Source organism: Crocodylus siamensis, chromosome 2 (genome assembly GCF_052110815.1).
Source record: "Crocodylus siamensis isolate JL-2025a chromosome 2, ASM5211081v1, whole genome shotgun sequence".
Lineage (NCBI taxonomy): Eukaryota > Metazoa > Chordata > Crocodylia > Crocodylidae > Crocodylus > Crocodylus siamensis.
The window spans coordinates 246,887,693-246,905,466 of NC_143396.1; the positions used below are offsets into that span (position 1 = coordinate 246,887,693).

The 17,774-nt window shown below is 40.6% G+C and overlaps 1 protein-coding gene across 7 annotated transcripts in view; it reads left to right on the forward strand.

The window, feature by feature from the left end:
• The window catches only part of NPAS3 (neuronal PAS domain protein 3), an 853,230-nt gene that overhangs the window by 95,345 nt on the left and 740,111 nt on the right, over positions 1 to 17,774 (forward strand). For 3 of the 7 annotated variants that reach the window (XM_090033579.1, XM_090033580.1, XM_090033582.1), the window contains exon 2: positions 12,418 to 12,507. The exons of 2 other annotated variants lie outside the window; for them this stretch is intronic. In XM_090033579.1, the coding sequence (XP_089889705.1) occupies positions 12,418 to 12,507 (90 nt within the window). Of the gene's footprint in view, positions 1 to 12,417; positions 12,524 to 17,774 lie in introns of all 7 variants that reach the window. 2 more of the 7 variants (XM_090033585.1, XM_090033584.1) reach the window with 1 other exon arrangement.

Below are 17,774 nucleotides of genomic sequence, written 5' to 3' on the forward strand. Positions count from 1 at the left end.
AAATTAGGATTGGAAGGGACCTCAAGAGGTCATTTAGTCCAACCCCCTGCTCAGAGCAGGGCCCTCCTCAATTAGGTCATCCCAGTTAAAGCTTTGTCTACCTGGGTCTTAAAAGCTTCCAAGGATGGAGCTTCCACCACCTCTCTGGGTAACCTGTTTCAGTGTTTTACTACCCTCTTAGTGAGAAGATCTTCCTAATATCTAACCTTAACTTCTCTTACAGCAACTTGAGACTATTGTTCCTTGTTCTGTCATCTGCCCAGGTCCCTCAGTCTTGCTTCATAAGTCATGCCGTCCAGCCCCATAAACCATTTTTGTCGCCCTCTGCTGGACCCTCTCTAATTTGTCTATATCCTTTCTGTAGTGGGATGCCCAAATCTGAACACAGTACTCCAGATGTGGCCTCACCAGTGCTGAATAGAGGGGAATAATCACTTCCCTTGACCTGCTGGCAATATTCCTACCAATGCAACCCAGTATGCCATTAGCCTTCTTTGTAACAAGGGCACATTGTAGGCTTATATTCAGCTTATTGTCCACTATAACCCGCAGATCCTTTCCTGAAGAGGTGCTTCCCAGCCAGTCAGCCCCCAGCTTGTACTGGTGTATGGGATTTTTCCAACCTAAGTGTAGGATTTTGCATTTGTCCTTGTTGAACCTCAAGAGACTTTTTTTGTTTCAGTCCTGCAATTTGTCTAGGTCACTCTGAATCCTAGCCCTGCCTTCCAGCATATCTCTGTTCCTCCCAGCTAGGTGTCATCTGCAAACTTACTGAAGGTGTACTCTGTGCCATCTTCTAGATTGTTGATGAAGACGTTGAACAAAACTGGCTTGAGGACTGACCCCTGGGGCACTTTGCTTGATACCGGCTGCCAAGTAGACATCAAACTATTGTTTACTACACTCTGAGCCTGATTCTCCAGCCAGTTTTCTATCCTTTTACAGTCCATTCTTCCAGCCCGTACTTCCTTGTCTTGCTAGTGAGAATGTTGTGGGAGACTGTATCAAAAGCCATCGTAAAATCAAGGTGTATTACATTCATCGGTTTCCCCACATCCACATTACCTTGTCATAGAAGGCAATCAGGTTGGTCAGGCATGACTTGTCCTTAGTGAACCTGTGCTGACTGTTCCTAATCAACTTTGTCTCCTCCAAGCATTTAGAAATGGATTCCTTGAGGATCTGCTCCTCAAGGGATTTTTTCCAGGGACTTGGGTGAGGCTGACTGATCTGCAGTTCCCTGGATCTTCCCTCTTCCCCTTTTTAAAATATGGGCACTATGTTTGCCTTTTTCCAATCATCTGGGACCTCTCCTGATTGCCATGAGTTTTCGAAGATGATGGCCAGTGGCTCTGCAGTCTCATCAGCCAACTCCCTCAGCACCCTTGAGTGCATCCCATCTGGCCTCATGGACTTGTAAAGGTCCAGATTTTCTGAATAGTTCCTAACCCATTCTTTCACCATTGTCGGCTGCTCATCTCCTCCCCAAACTGTGCTGTCTGGTGCAGTAGTCTGGGAGCTGAACTTGCCTGTGAAGATTGAGGCAAAAAAGGCATTGAACACTTCAGCCTTTTCTGCATCCTCTGTCACAAGGTTGACTTCCCCATTCAGTAAGGGACCCACACATTCCCTGATCCTCCGCTTGCTTCCAACATACTTGTAGAAAGCCTTCTTGTTACCCTTCATGTCCCTTGCCAGCTGCAACTCCAGTTGCGCTTTAACCTTCCTAACTTCATCCCTACATGTCTGAGCAATGCTCTTATACTCCTCTATTTATTTGTCCAAGCTTCCACTTCTTATAAGCTTCCTTTTTGTGGTTCGGTTTACTGAAGCGTTCCCTGCTAAGTCAAGCTGGTCTTCTGCCGTACTTGCTAGTCTTCCTATGCATCAAGATGGTTTGTTCCTGCACTCCCAGTAAGGCTTCTTTAAAGTACAGCCAGCTCTCCTGGACTCTTCTCTCCCTCAGACTGGCTTTCCAGGGGATCCTGTGCATGAGTTCTGTGAGCGACTTGAAGTCTGCTTTTCTGGAGTCCAGTGTCTTTACTCTGTTGCCCTTTCCTCAGGATCCTGAGCTCAATCATCTCATGGTCACTGCTGCCCAAGTCACTACTACATTCCCCACCAATTCTCCTGTTTGTGAGCAGTATGTCAAGAAGAGGATGGCCCCTAGTTGGCTGCTCTTGCATTTTCACCAGGAAATTGTCCACAGTACTCTCCAAAAACTTCCTGGATTGCCTGTGCACTGCTGTGTTGCCCTCCCAGCAGATGTCAGGGTGATTGAAGTCCCCCATGAGAACCAGGGTTTGTGATTGGGAAACTTCCACTAGCCGTTTGAAGAAGGCCTCATGCACTACTTCCTCCTGGTCTGATAGTCTATAGCAGACACCCACTTGCTCTCCCCTCTAACCTTAACCCAGATACTTTCAACAGGCCTATCTCCAGTTTTATACTGAAGCTCTGAGCAATCATATGGTTCTTTTCTATAAAGTGCAAACCGTCCTTCACTTCTTCCTTGTCTGTCCTTCCTGAACAGCTTGTCCTCATCCATGCCAGTGCTCCAGTCATGTGAGCTCCCACCACGTCTCTGTCATTCTAATCACATCATAGTTCTGTGACTGTGCAAGGACTTCCAATTTTGCCCTGGCTTTGGTTATTCTTCCTGGAATTCCCCAGTGTGAGCATATAACTGCCTGAACAAGTAATCAAAAGGTAAGATAGGCTTTTAACTCACAGGACATATCAACTACTCAGCAGTAATTCCCTGTGTATACATTCTTACCATGTGGTGGGTACAAGTCAGTTTGCCCTTCCATAAAAGTGGATTAAGCTATCATCCATTTACTGAGGTGTAAGAGTATGCACATGGGCAGTTACCACAGAGTAACTGAAAGATAACTACCTCACTTCTCAATAACTTGTTCACAGATTCCTACCTTGAGACTACTCCTTTCAAGTGGGGTTATAACAAAAGGGCTGCCTTTCATGTAAGACAGCTAGGACTTTGCTACCTTTTTTCAGAATTTCTGCTGATTGCTAGAATAGGGAAATGGAGTACACTGTCGGTGGGACAGGCTATAGAGTTACTTGTACACACAGATCTTAAGAAGACAGTTCTCTTCGTAGCCTAGGATCGAGCCATGCAAAACTTTAGTGATGATTTTACCTGTTATAGACAGCACAGTCATGTTCTTAAATAAACACTTAAGTGGCACATTATAAAGCTTCATTAGAAAATAAAAATAGAAATAAGCAGGGAGTTTCCAACCCAAGGACCAGAACCTTATATATAGGGACCTACCCAAATCACTATTTCACAGAAATTGCAAAATCTGGCATTACCTACAAAATGCCTGTAAAATCTGTGGGGAGAAAAAAACTTACTGAAAATAAAATGGTGGCTCCCTCTGGGGAGCCAGCAGTCCTCATGGCCTCTGCAGCCTGGCCGCACAACATGAAAGGGAGCCCAAGATGGCTGCCAGCCCCACCCCTCACCACTGGTTAGCCAAGAGGGCTACTGTCATGCAGCCCTGCTTTGCTTAACCAGTTGGTGCTGAGGACAAGGCTGCAGCCCTCAGCCAATTAGTGGTGAGGGGTGGGGCTGCTTGACAGCTTTCACACCTAGTCAGCACCAGGGCCCCTCCGCCAATCAGAAGAATGGGGGGGGCCCTGCCATGACAAGTCTGTGAAAATGGTGGCTAGCTCTGTGATCTGCCTGCCAAGCAAAATATGCAATAGCAAAATGTGCAACGGGGAAAAAGCAATAGCTGCATATCACCTTTGCATACCCTCATCCTAAACTTGCTGAGCCCCTGAGACATTTGAGAGTGCTTCAAGCTGTGCCAGGCTACCTAAAGTTTAAAGGGACCATTGTGGCAGCTGGCAGTTGCTGAAGTGTAACAGGGCTCCAGTCTTCTTCCCTTATCACATTTCCTATATGTCCTGCATGTTATAGGTTTTGAGGAAGGGATTTGCATAGCACCAGCTACATTATATTTTTGCCACCCAAAAAACATTTCTTAGAAGTCTAAGAGGATGACTAAGTGGCTGGTTATACTGGCTTTCTGACTCTTTTGTGCTAGTGGAATGAGGCAGAGAATTGGCAGAGGAGCATAGGCACTGATCCTGCGATTTTTTTTTTTTTAAAAATATTTAAAATTCAAAGGTTGGCTGGTATTTCTGCTAAAATATTTGAATTAAGTGCCACTCTTTTCATGTTTTGTGGTACCTTTGAGCACCATAACAGTATTAAAAACTGCTGTAGAAATTAAATTTGGACCAAAAATTGTCATAAAAAAGCCTTGGAAGAGAATTTTTGGTGCTTTTCAAATTGAATCTTATTCTCTTCTTGGCTGGATATTCCTAAGTAAAAGAGAGAAAATACCAGGGGCAGTGTTTTAAGAGATGGTACTTCCGGGAAAATCCTTGGGAAAAGATGTGTCAGAATGTCATCTGTGTCTCTCCCCAAACTCTGCTATCAGGCAGGTGACCAATCTAACAATTTGGTTACCATGGTCACTGCAGAGGGCAGACACCTCTGGCCCCATAGGCTTCGGGTAACACTGAGTTGTAACCTGAGCTGGATACATTCCTAAGGGAGGGGGTAAACCTGCTCCCTCTGCCTACATGACTGGCCTCACACAACTGGGTGGGGGCTTAAACTCCCTATTGTTCTAAGCAGTGTCATCATGACTGGGAGGGAGCTGGAGACCCTGCCAGTCTACCCCACAATCAGTGATGCATTTCAAATTGGGTGGCTGGCAGCCAACAGTTGCTGGCCTTCATTGGATCATAAGGTGAATGAGGTCATAAGGGCTATGTAAGTTAAGGACTGCCCAGGAGGAGGGGCAGTAGCCATGATGAAAACTCTCAGAGAAGCTGAACCATCTGAAACTGTCTCTCTTGAAACTCATGTTCAATCAACTGCTTGCCTCCAGATGAAATCTGCAACTGCTTCTGGACGATACTTGTGAGTAAACTACATGAGATCTAACTAGATATATAGCTTGCAGTAATGCGCATGTGTAAGCAAAGGCTACCATGCCACTGATTGCTCTAAGGCATTTCTCTGATATTGCTGTACCCTGTACCCTATTCTAAACCTACACCTTGTAATCAATAAAGTTCTCCTTTGTACTGAGCATGGGAGACTTATTGGGAGAGGGCCTAGATTATGTCTTGGGGTTCCCTTGGTTCAGATAACTAAGGGAGACCACTGTTTGTGCTTCAGATTGAGGGAAGTACTCCAAGTTCTTGCAGTGGGTCAAGTACTCAAGGATTACTAGGCCTGTGTGGTGGTGGTGGCGTTACCCCCAGGCTTGCGGGTGCGCTCCAGGAAGAGGGTTGGCTGGACATGAGGTGCCCCCAGGGAGCCTGGAAGGTGGTCGGGTGCAGTGAGGTGGGTGGCTCAACATGGGAGCACCCCTACTGGCCTGCCAAAAAAGATACCAGGGTTTAATGGTGCAGAGGATTCTAAATATTGTCCCTAGGCCTTCATACTGATGCCTTTTCTGGTTTGGGCTGCCCATTGTCTTCAGCTCCAGATTAGAATGTATTCTACAGGAGAAGGTAGTATGCCCACAACCCTATTTGGGAATCAGAGATATTTCATAGTGCAGATAGAGAACCTATTCTAATAAATGGTGCAGATTGGTTCTGTCAGTTTGGAGGGGTCAGTGTCAGAGTAAAAGTAGGATGGAGAACTGTGTTCCTATGCTCTCTGCATCTTTCAAGGACCATCACAGAGGTATTTACAAAGGTTGGACGTACATAATGTTGGGGAATGTTATGCACTGGGTTTCTCCATCTTTGTTTCACCCTGATTGTGTCTCCAGGTTTTATATATACTTTGGAGTTGGAAGATAAAGTTAAAATCAGGATCCACAGGTTTCTTTGGTTTCGAGGTTTAGGTGTGGGACAAAAAATGAGACTCTTTAAAGTTCATAACTTTAAGATGGCTTTATTTTATAATTTGAAATATGTATAAAATTAGTTGATAAAATATATTTCTAACTATAATTATGAATAAATAGAGGGGGGAGGGGGAACCTGACCTTTGGAGATCTGCTGTGCATAGAAATGAGAGAAATGGAAAGGAAAGGAAATGGTATAGATTGGGTAGAAAATGCAAGAGATGGAACTGGGGGAATAAAGCAATGGAAGAATGAAGGGCAAACATGCAGTTTTTAGTTTAGACAATTTAAATATATTTATGCCCGTATACAAAAACTGTATTTCTTAAGGCTTGGGAAATAGGATGGAAATTTTGATCACTTGCATTTTGCTAACATTCGCAGATGTTTGACATGTTAAGTAGAAGGTACCTGAATATAAAGACAAAAAAAAAATTACTTCAAAATAATCAGAAGTCACTTGAACACATAGAAGTTATTGCTCATTATCAATAAGCATTTTATGCAAATTGTCCTTTGGAAAAAATTTTAAAAATATTAGCCTTTGTGTATGGACCCTCCTATTAAAACAGAAGTCACTGGGAGCTGTATCTAGTTCCACTTAATTTAGAATGAATTTCTTAGTTTTGATGGAAGAAAGAAAAACCTGTTCTGAAGGTCAAATTCACGCTGCATTGGACTGAACAAGGAATGAATTCCTGAGTGACAGAACCCTTCCACTGAGGAAACACCATGTTTCCAGCCCCAAAATGTACTGAGATTGTAATCATAAAGATCTTGTCTGATTTTTGTGATCAGGGTAAGGCATGCAGAAAGAAGTGGTCTGTAGGTTTACAGAACCAAACCAGCACTTTGAATTGCATCAGAAAAGAATTGGAAATAAGTACATTCTCAGAAGCATAGGTATAAGGTTGTTATTCTAGGAGAGGAGCAACATTAAATAAAAAGATAATGCATTTTTTACTAGTTGAAGCTTCTCAGCAATCAAGTGTGGTCCAAAGTAGAGTGCAATTTAGTAATTGTATCTGTAAATAACGAAGGCAGGATTAACCGGTGTGAGCACAAAACATTTACATCCTCCTTGCAGAGTTTAGGTAAAACAGAATATTTTTGTCTACCACCACTGTCCAACTGTCCAGAAATAGTCAAGAAATAGTCAAACACCCAGCAACCCCTCAGATTGGCAACTTGAGTTATTTAAAAAAAAAGCAGGCAAACCCCATCCCTGAAGTAGGGAGATAGAACCTTTACTTTTGTTGTTTTCCATAGTTGCTCAGTCTTTCCTCTTTCATCTTTCTTATCCAACTAGTTCTCATATGAGCTACCCTTTTGGATAGGCCACAGGAGCACTGATTGGCCACACTGTGGAACTACTGGCATGGAGAAGTAGAGTGAATATCAGTTGTTCAGTGTTTCCCTTTCTGGTCCATGTACATAGCGAAAAGGAAGTGTGACAAAATACAACTCTTTGGCACTCTCACAAGAGAGAGCACTCAGTGTAGATGAGTGAGCATACAAAGCTACCCTCTGGTTCTTTTCAGAGAAAGAAGAAAGGAGTCACTCAAGCTCAGCCCAGCCTATCCTTGCCAGGATCTGCAGGCATATCAACAATACTTTTCAGTCAATGGGGGAAACAAGGCAACTGATGGATCTGAAAGAATCAACCTGAACCCTTGATTTTTCCCATCACCAGCAGGGTTTACAAGAGGGAGGACAATTAGATTTTTCAAAGAAGACTAATCCTATGTTTCTCTCTTTTTTTTTTTTTTTAAAGTTTTTTGTAGCCGAATTATTGTTCATATTTGCTCAGGTGTTGAGCATCAATATCTGAAAGACTTAAAGATAGGCTACATAATATTTCCATAGGATGGCGTAATACAGAAATCAGAAGAGGAATCTTATTTCTGACGTTTTTTGAGTATTTGTGCTGTCACATCTTTTGAAAAGTTTTTCACTCACAAAGCAAGCCCATGACCTGTGCATTAAGATACCATCTTTGAATGAGCATCTCTGACAACGTGGGGTATGTGGGACTGAGAAGAGGCTATTTTATAGAGTGATAAATAACCCTTTCACAACTATGATAAAAACACTTATATAAATTTGTGGTTAGTCCTGTTTTAACAAGAGTACAAACTCTCCAAAGGTGAATGATTAAAAGCAACTTTATGAACTTAGATCCATATTTCTTTAACTTTTTGGGCTACATACTTAGCTAGTATAAATCAGCACAGCTCCACTTAAAAATTACTTCACTTAGATCTTTTGAGGGCTTAGGTCCAAGCCAGACTGGCAAGAAATGGGAATTTAAGTGTATTTGGGCCATATTTTTAAACATTTGCTCAAGTAGTTATAATATACTTAATGATGGATACTAACTCATTCCCCTGAATGTCCTATAGTTAGCCTACAAAAAATCTTCAGTTAAATGTTTTTTATAAATTGCCTACTGAAGCAGGTAACTATAGATAAACACTGTAGAGAAAAATAGAGCACTAAATACTGGTCCAGGAAAAATGAATAAAAAAATTTGGAAGAGAATTAGGACTACTCTTCATAATAAACTGTAATTTCTAAAAAGTAGAATATTTAAATAAACCTTGAAACTGGCTGATAATAAGTAATAATACATACAGTCTGGGCTACTAAAAAAAACACCTTGGAATTAATAGAATATGGTGTTGTACCTTAAAATTTCATGTGTCCTGCAGGAAGCAGGTGTCTTTTCTATGGGAACTTGATTACTCAGTGGAATTCTCCCTATAGGACATGTGTAATTTTAAGGCTCCAGAACTACACTTCGAAAAAGCTACAATTCTAGGAACTGCTTTGATTAGTAGTGAGACCTGCCAGCCAAGTGCTAACTGGTGCTAAACTTGACCCCCACGTGCACTGTACATATTTGCATAGGGTATGTTAAAGTTAGAATCTATGCCTAAGGTTTGAGCCTTAACTCTGAGTTTTCTTGCTTTCATGAGCTTGTTAGCTATTTGCATTACTTCAACAAAGATTTTATTTTGTAGTTTAATATCTTACTTATCATAGAAAACCAGGGTCCAGTTAGTTAAGGTTTCAGCTGAACATGGAAAGGGACTTCCTCAGCTTGTCATGCATCAAACTGTTATGGCTGGCAATTGTTTAAAAAAATTCATTTTGTTATGAACTAGCCTGTTTTCAACTGGGCTGTTCAGAGATGGATTGCTTTCTGGAGTTTTTGACAGGTGTAATTGTTAAAGCGTCATCTGTTCTTGTTTGCACAAAATACATTTTAGCCAACTGTAGGACTTGCCCGCTAATCTTTCTCACATCATTCCATTCTTTGCTTGCCACTAGACAAATCCCCTGTTATTTGACCAGATGGTGGAAAATCCATTCTCATGATAAGTTGCTTCTAGTTTGCATTTAGATTACCTGCAAAAATGGAACAATTTACTACTCTGCCTCTAACCATCTCTTTCCTCCTTTTTTCCCTTAGTTTGACTTCTTGTAACTAATTATTTAAATTCTGCCCTGTGAGTTAAAATTAGTCATAGCTTACACATTTCACATGTATGTAAATGCACTTAAAGTTCTACCTCAAGTTGTATGGGGAGTCCATCTAGAGTTTAAGTGATACAGAGATGCGATGGGCAGAGGATGTGCCAACATAGCAGTTTATAATCATTTCACATTTCAGACGGGTACATTTGAACTTTTTAGTGAAAGTGTACAACAAAAGCAGGTGAGGGACTGGAGCCCGCTTGTAGCAAAGAAAGAAGACTATAACCCATCAGGTAAATTGTGATGCTTGACTCGATATTTTTTTTTACGCATCTTGTCCAGTGTGTTTCTGGCAGCTTCCTTGCAAAATGACCTTCCATGGTAGCTGTGCTCACAAGGGCTGTGTGGATGTCCGAAAGTAAAATTTCATTTTAATCTTTTACTATCATGAGTAAAATGGCAGGTCTTACTCTGTCCAAAAGCTTACATGGGAAGAGGTGGGTTTGTTTTCCATACCATTCAGAGCCTGGCTAAAATTCAGTTGACCTAACCACTACAAATTGATCAGACTCAAATATACTTCAGCCCTTTAATTTTTAATACAGAGAAAAATACAAGAAATCAATTTGATAGCATAAAATAGAACAGGAATATATAGTACCCAGAGTAAATAGCCAATATACAGTTTTATCTTGGGCAAAATCAATTTTTTTATGTGGAACCCTGCTAACCTAATGTGCTAAAGAACAAGTTAGCAAAATTAATGTGGGGAAGATTGTGTAAAAATCATTTTTAGAGATAAAATTTAGGAATGACTGTCTGGAAAAAACTGTCTCAACCCAATCAGCGGTCTTTACTTACTATTTACTTTAACTGGCTTCACTGGGAGTTCAGCCTGAGTAAGGAGTGCTGAATTACAGGTAGTCCTTATTTCTGACCCATTTCTGACCCACTTTCTCCTAATTATCAGTTTCTAGTTTGTCATTTAAATGTAAGTGTATGAAATGATAAAGTAGCTAACACAGGGCATGCAGATACCACAATGGGCATCCTATGACTACCTAAATTAAATACACAGTTTGTGTTCAATATTGCGTTTCATTTATGTAGTGTAATTAAGATTTTAAAATGAACCTTAACAATAAGAGACAAACATCATACAAGAACATTCAGGATACTTTTTCAAAGCATTGCCTGGGTGTTTACATGGCTAAAAACCCTGTTTCGGCTTGAAAATGTATTCTGCAGCATCTCAGGAATGTTTCTTATACAATTTAAACATAGTGGGACAGTTTCCATGCTCATTTTGATGCCATGCAGTCTCAGCGAGGACAGTGGGATTGCAAAGCATTTATGTTGATGTGTAAGTTGACCAAATGTTTTTGGATGTGCATATTCCTAATTTCATTGGGTTGTTGTTTTTTTAAATAGTTGGGGACAACAAGGATAGAAATCTCTCTCATCAGAACTATTATGTAATATTGAATAAGGGCTAGATCCACAAAGGGATTTGCATGCTTGGCTTCCGGAATAGAATCCACAACTGAAGGTAGGTGCGTATACAATGCATATCCCAGGGGAAAACTTTAACCTCCTCCTCTTCAAGTCCGGTTTTTAAGAAAGGATTGGCCACTGGTTCATTTTGGAAATGGGTGACTTAGACATGTAAGTCTAGGAGAGAGAGTTGGGCTGGGATTTCCCATGTGACAGTGGCCATGGTCTGCAACCCACAGTTAAGTGTGTATATCTCCCTCTTTTCAGTAGATTTTGTTGGCCAGTTTAGGAGACCTAGTCACCCTGCTGGCTGCTGTGAAGCCCATTCTGAGATTCCTAGCTCCCCTCACAAGTTGTTCAGGGAACTCAGGCTCCTAACTCAGGGCCATGGTTTGCATTCTGGGATCCAGGCCATTCCAAGGATCAAAAAGTTAGCCATTGTGATGCTGAGTGTCACAATGTCCAGTTCCCAGTGTGGATCTAGACCCCAGTTTCCACAGCGCAGAACTTCAGAGCTTCCATCACTCTGCCTGGGTTTGTGCATTATAACCAGTATTTCTGGGAGATCCATAATTGATTTTTCCATTGAAACAAATACTGTGAATAGATAAACTTCAATTTTGGGATTGTCATTCAGATATTGATCCTCTAAAATTATAGATGAAAATGTTGAAAATTATAAAAATTATTTTTGTGTCCTTGAAAATTGAAATGTGTCGGGGTGGGGGTGGGGGCGGGGGCAGGGAAATGTTAGTGAGAGGTGGACAGAAAAGCACATAATACTTATTTTTATATCAGAAAAGTGACAGAAATGATCAGGTGGATACTACTGTGTACAATTGGCCAAGTATTTTTTTAAACCAGACTGACTTTTATAATCCAATTATGACCCCCTGTTAGGGGGCTTGTAAAGGCTTAATTGAGTCTTTTTGAGGTCTAAGAGCAGATATGACAAGGTTCTGGGCACTTCCCAAGCACCTACCCCAAGCATCTTGAAGTGAACAGAAGTTGGAGACAGTGCTGCTAATGTGCTTAAACCCTTTAATATTAAGCCTCAGTGCTGCTCTGCCTCTGATCCTGTGCTGCTGAAGTTAATGGGAGATTTGATTTTCCATTGAATTGAATAGTAGCAAGCTTAGTATCTCAAATTTTCAGTTCTCACTTGTGTATAACTCCCATAACTGCCTGAGTAAGGGCTTCAGAACAGTGATCAAATTGTGACAATTAAATTAGTAGTAGTTTATTACCAAGAAATGGGCAAAGTATGCATTCTGCTTGGTAGTACATCAGTTTGCTACCTCTTCTACTTTCATTGGTTTGAAGAGTGGAACATTGCGCTCATAGAGAACTGAAGTTTAGTTTGCATTTGTCGCAAAATTAAAAATATAGAAACTACTGGATATGTATGCACAATGCAATTATGCAAAGATGTAAAAAAAAAAAAAAAAAAAAAAAAAGCATACTTATTGTCCTGCATTACAGTTACCTGTAGAGAATCTCTAGTCATGTATATCTGTTTTTGATACCTCTACAGAATAACTGTCCAGCATCCTCTACCCAACCAATCAGAATGTAGGAAAATCTACAGATATGACGGAATCTACTGTGAATCTACCTACCAGAAGTATGTTGAAATCTGTGTGAGTCTTACCTCTAGCTCGTGCATTTAGTGCTCGTGCTCTCCCACTATTCAGAAATTAAACATGTATTAAAATCTTATACTTCTACTTAAATGAAAAACCTCTAAAACAGGGACAGAAATATGTTTTTTAATTCTTTGGAACTGTGCTCTAAAAGTTAAAAAGCAAATAAAAAACCTTATGGCTTTATTAAATCTCTTAGGTATGCTTCTGTATACTGCAATAAATAAGAACTTATACACCAGAAAATCTAGGCAAAATATATTGCACAGGTGCTTCACATCTTAGGGATTTGAAAGGTGTGTTATGTATAAATTAGCTGTCACTTTTTTTCAGTCATGTAATGGAATGATGAGTTGTAATTTGCATAATCCTTTAAGAAGTCAAATTATACTGTCATGTAGCAGACTTAACATGCTAGCTAGGATTTCATAGCTTTGCAACTAATTAGTATGTACCTTACAGGACAGTTAAATTGAAGTTGAGTCCTCTTGCTTTGCAGTATTTTGCCTTTGTCCCTTGCCTAACAGTACCTGCCTTTGTGAGTAACTACAGAATGTGCTTCTGATGAAAGTGCTACAGATATGGGCAGGCAAATGTAACATGACTTTTATTACATTTACACTCAGCAAAGTTGTTTTTTTCACTATAGTAAAGATTGTTTTTTCATGATTGGTTTCAATAGTACATTTCCAGTAAGAATTGAGAAATATATGATATTTGACAACAATATTATGGCTGTTTTTTGCATCAAAATATTGCAAATGCATTACCAATTTTCTGTTGTTTTTATTGGATTATCAAACTGTTCTCTATCCCTTAATGTTTAATTTTTAGATTCTAACTATATTCCTATTCTCAGTCATATTGCATTGTTTTCATCATCATCTTGCATATAGCTGTTTTAATTTTCTCAAAAGAACTTATTTTCTAGAAAAAATAGTGTTTACATTGCAGCTAAATCTTTCCTTGGCAGGGCAACAATACTCATTGCTATTTTTCAGTTCGTATTATGTCCCCCTTCTCAGTTAATTCCATCGCCTGCTGTTAGTTTACTGAATCTATGTAGGGATTGGGAAACCACCCCAGCAGTAGAAGTTGATCAGAGGAGTAGACATAGTAGAATTTTATAGTTTTTAAGAGCAGAACAAAAGAGATGTTTGGAATGAGTACCAGTTTCCTCAGTGAGAAGAAATGGGAGTCAGATTTACGTTTGGGTCATCTCTAAATGGTTATTTTTGCTTTTTTCTCTTTTGAAATTAAAGTTTTATTTTTATTCATGTATTCTATTAATGTATCAATAATCCTATGGGCAGCTTTTTGAAACTTTGATTATTTTATAAACATTTAATCTGTGACAGTAGTATAGTTTGAGTCAAGATCATCTTTAAAAAGTGACTTTTAAAAGGATACATTGGAATTTTCTTTGAGCAGTTGTTTTATGTTGCTGTTACACCCCAGTTCAGTAACCATGAATTCTTATTAAATTGTTTATGCATTAAGTTCAGTGTTGACTTGCCAACAAAAACATCTTTCTGTCTTTTGAACCTCTTGCTATGGGGATACAGAAACTTGGCATATATTAGTGGATAGTAGCCAAACCAACTTTGTTGTGGATTGGAAGCACAGTGATGGCTTTATGGTTCCAAACTGACAGAATCTTACAGATACTTTCACAGGCAGAGTTTTTAATAACTGATACAATTTGTGGTTAGCATAGTTAAAATAGGAAAATCTATGATCACAAGTAAAAAGTATTAAGGGTATATTTAGGTATGTATTATCCAAAAAGGAATTAAAAAGAATGTAATTTCCTAAACCTTGATTTTGTTGAAAGTCATTGGTATATTGACATTTTTTTCAGTTTATCTGAAGTTAATTATCAACATTATTAAAAAAAATCACACAATTAATGCCACTTATATTCTTCTCAAAACATGTTTTATATATGATATTTCTCTGTATACTAATACTGATGTTTCTTTTATGTTTGATCCTATTGTGGTATTAATGTACAGTGTGTTTAACTTTTGTGTATGGTACTTAGAATTTTTTGATTGTTAACACAGGTGGAGATTATTCTTTTCAAATGCTATAGTAGTCTGTTGCCAGTTACGCTAAAGTTTAACATTAATGGAAATCCCCTCAGTAAAAATGACACAGGGAATATTAAGCTTAATTTGTTTGTCCTTTTCTGAAGTATAAACCTGAATGATACAAGCTGAATGAACTTTTAACACTATATACACTTCGTGCCATACAGTTTGTCTGCATACTGCAACCCTTGATAAGAGTGCAGCTCATGTAGATCTCCCTAAACTAGCTAGCTTGGATGCTGAGAGCACTTTAGCTGCAGGATCACAGAACTCAGCATGAGCTGTAAAACCCACCTGGGAAGCTGAGTAAATCTTCCTGTTATTAGTGCTCACTACGTTCTGTGCAGCCATCAGTAGATAGAAGCTAGTTTGAGAATGTCAGCATAAGCTTCAGTCGCACCTTTGCATGCAGGGTAGACCTGCCTGTAAAATCTGGCTATTTGCAGAACTCTGTTTGAAGCTGCCTTCATAAACATTGTAAAAGCCTTCCATTGTCATATTTACTGGTGCTATCCGGTTAAATTTATATGTTACTTTGGGAGTGTGATTATTTTCTGTAGGCCTGCTTGACCTGTTCATTAGGTTGCGTGTGCAGAACCAGAAGTGCTACCAGAGGTGGAACAATGGCTACTTCCCTAACTCTTACACAGCCTTCAGCATTTTAGCATTCAGGAGAAGCCTGAATTTGGGAAGGAGTATGAGTGGGTTAGGACAGGTCAAAGCCACTAGTTCTCCACAGCTATACGGGAGCCAGTCTTTGTTTATGAATTTTCTTCTAATCACAGCAGTATCTTGCTGTGGTGGGTGCTGTTGAGTTGTCAGTAACCAATATTATTGTTTATTCTTAAAGAGACAAGATTCCTAAGGGCCAATTGAAAATACAGTGGGACAGGAGACAGAACTTAATAATATAAAAAGATTTTTTTCAGCTCCAAAAGAAAAAGAATATGTCACAGTCCTTATCTTTGTAAAGTTTACACTTCATACGAAACTTAAGAATGCATTTTCTACTAAGTGACATGGCATTCATAAGTCTAAAGGCACCAGTATTTTTTGCAAGAGTTTATTGAAAAAGGATGTAGCCTTTACATACACACAATATCACATTTGTTAAAGTCCCTATGTATATCATAGAGTATGTATGCTCATCTGATTATTTGTGTAAGAACTCTCTGTATAGTAAATATGTAGAATATTCTTATTTAATCTAATTCTAGTGCTAGGGTGTATGTAAAATTCTTACTGGCCTTTTCCCTATATATTTTTGTATTGGTACCAGCTTGTTTTGGGCTTTGGAAAATGTAACAGTGTGACTATTTGAAGGCTTGGGATGATAAATATATGAATTAATTTTGTGAAAAATACGTTGCAGCACAAATTTCTGAGAGGAGTTGATCCGTACAGTGATCATCATTAAGATTACCATGGTATTCCCAAGGAATGTGGCAAGCCCTACAACAACGTAGTGACTAACAGTGACTACTGTATGCTGCCTATGATCCACGTAGACATTAGTCCAGTTGATGTCACTGAATGTTCCATCTAGATGAAGTGGAATAATTAGTTCTGTATGCTAGAGTTAGTTCCCTGCCACCCATCAGAATGAAATGTTGTGCTGTAATATCATAATGTACCATATTTACTTGACTCCAAGATGAGGTTTTTTCCCTCCTCATTCAGTAGGGGGAAAAAGTGCCTCATCTTAGTTTGGGGTACAAGCCTGGGATTGGGGTGGAGAGGAGAGGAACACAGGTGGCTGCTGCAGGTACAGCTGTAGCTGCGACTGGAGCTCCAGCTCTAATCCTGGGTCTGAGCTGCAGGTGCTGCCCCCTGTGCTGACTGTGTCCCACTGTGGTTTACCCTCCATCATGGCTCTGGCCCTGCTTTGGCTCGGGGGTGGTGGTGGCAGCTCCAACCCTAGCACCATAGAGGGCATGTAAGTGTTGATAGTGTGTGAGGGCATAACTCTGCACTGCCCCCACTGCTACTGGGTGCTTGCTCTAGCCAGGCTACAGCCCTGCACCCTATTGTCGGTGCAGAAATCGTGCTGCCACCCCCACTGCTGCTGAGCCCTGCCTCTGGCTGGCTGCAGCCCCACACCCCGCTGTTGGCGCAGAAATCTGAGGAGGACCTGTGCCGCCCCCCCCCCCCCCCCCACACACACACACGTTGCCTGTGTCCAGCACAGACCCAATCCTAAGGCCAGAGTTGCCACCACTGCTGCATGGCTGGGCAGGGGCCTGAGCCAGCATATGCTCCTTTCCCTAAGTTGAAATGGGCCTGGAGCTGGGACTATAACTGAAGGTAGTGGCAGCAGGGATGTGGGGAGGGAGTGGGGGAGGCACCAGGGGGTGCAGGTACCACATTGTGGCAGGGGGTGGGGAGCAGGTACCACATGGAGCACAGGCACGGGGGGGCCAGGCAGTGGCAGGTCCTGGGGATTTAGACACTGCAGGGGGGGCACCTAGGGCACAAGTGGGGTGGGGTTAGGGACAGGTGTCAGAGTGCTTGATTCTCCTGCCACCTGCTCCCTCCCACTGCCTGTCCCCCTCCTGCCTGCCCTTCTGCCTCTGCTTTCCCCACTGCAGTGATGAGGGGATGAATTTAAGACAACCCTCCAATAATTAGATTTGATTCATGGAAAAGTATAACAAAATGTATCATTGTATCAAATCTAATTATTGGGGATTGTCTTGAATTCAAAGTAATCTTGGATTTGGGTAAGTACTTTAGCACTATGTAATATTAATTTAAATTGTTGTTGGGTTTTTTTTAACAAACCTTTTACTGGAACTCAATTCTGACAATCCTAGGTTGTTAAAAACACACTTTTAAAAGAACTTTCAGGGACTGCAAACCAACATAGTGCCAATATGTTCCTCCATTCACAACTATTCTAGGATCAGGGTTGGACGCCAGACTTCTGCGTCTCAGAAAGTGTTGGTGGCCAAAAGAGTACAGAACCCATATTGTAGAAGTCAGAGATGTTTTACATTTTTCTGTTATGCTAGGGTTCAGAGACCTGTTACAGTGGGTTTTCAGCGTGTCTGCTTCTTTAGAGGCAACACTGGGCTGTCAGTCACTGACAGGAAAGGGTTTGGCCTGGCACAGCCCCTAAAATACTTGGATGTTGTTCCATCTCCACAGCTGCAGGC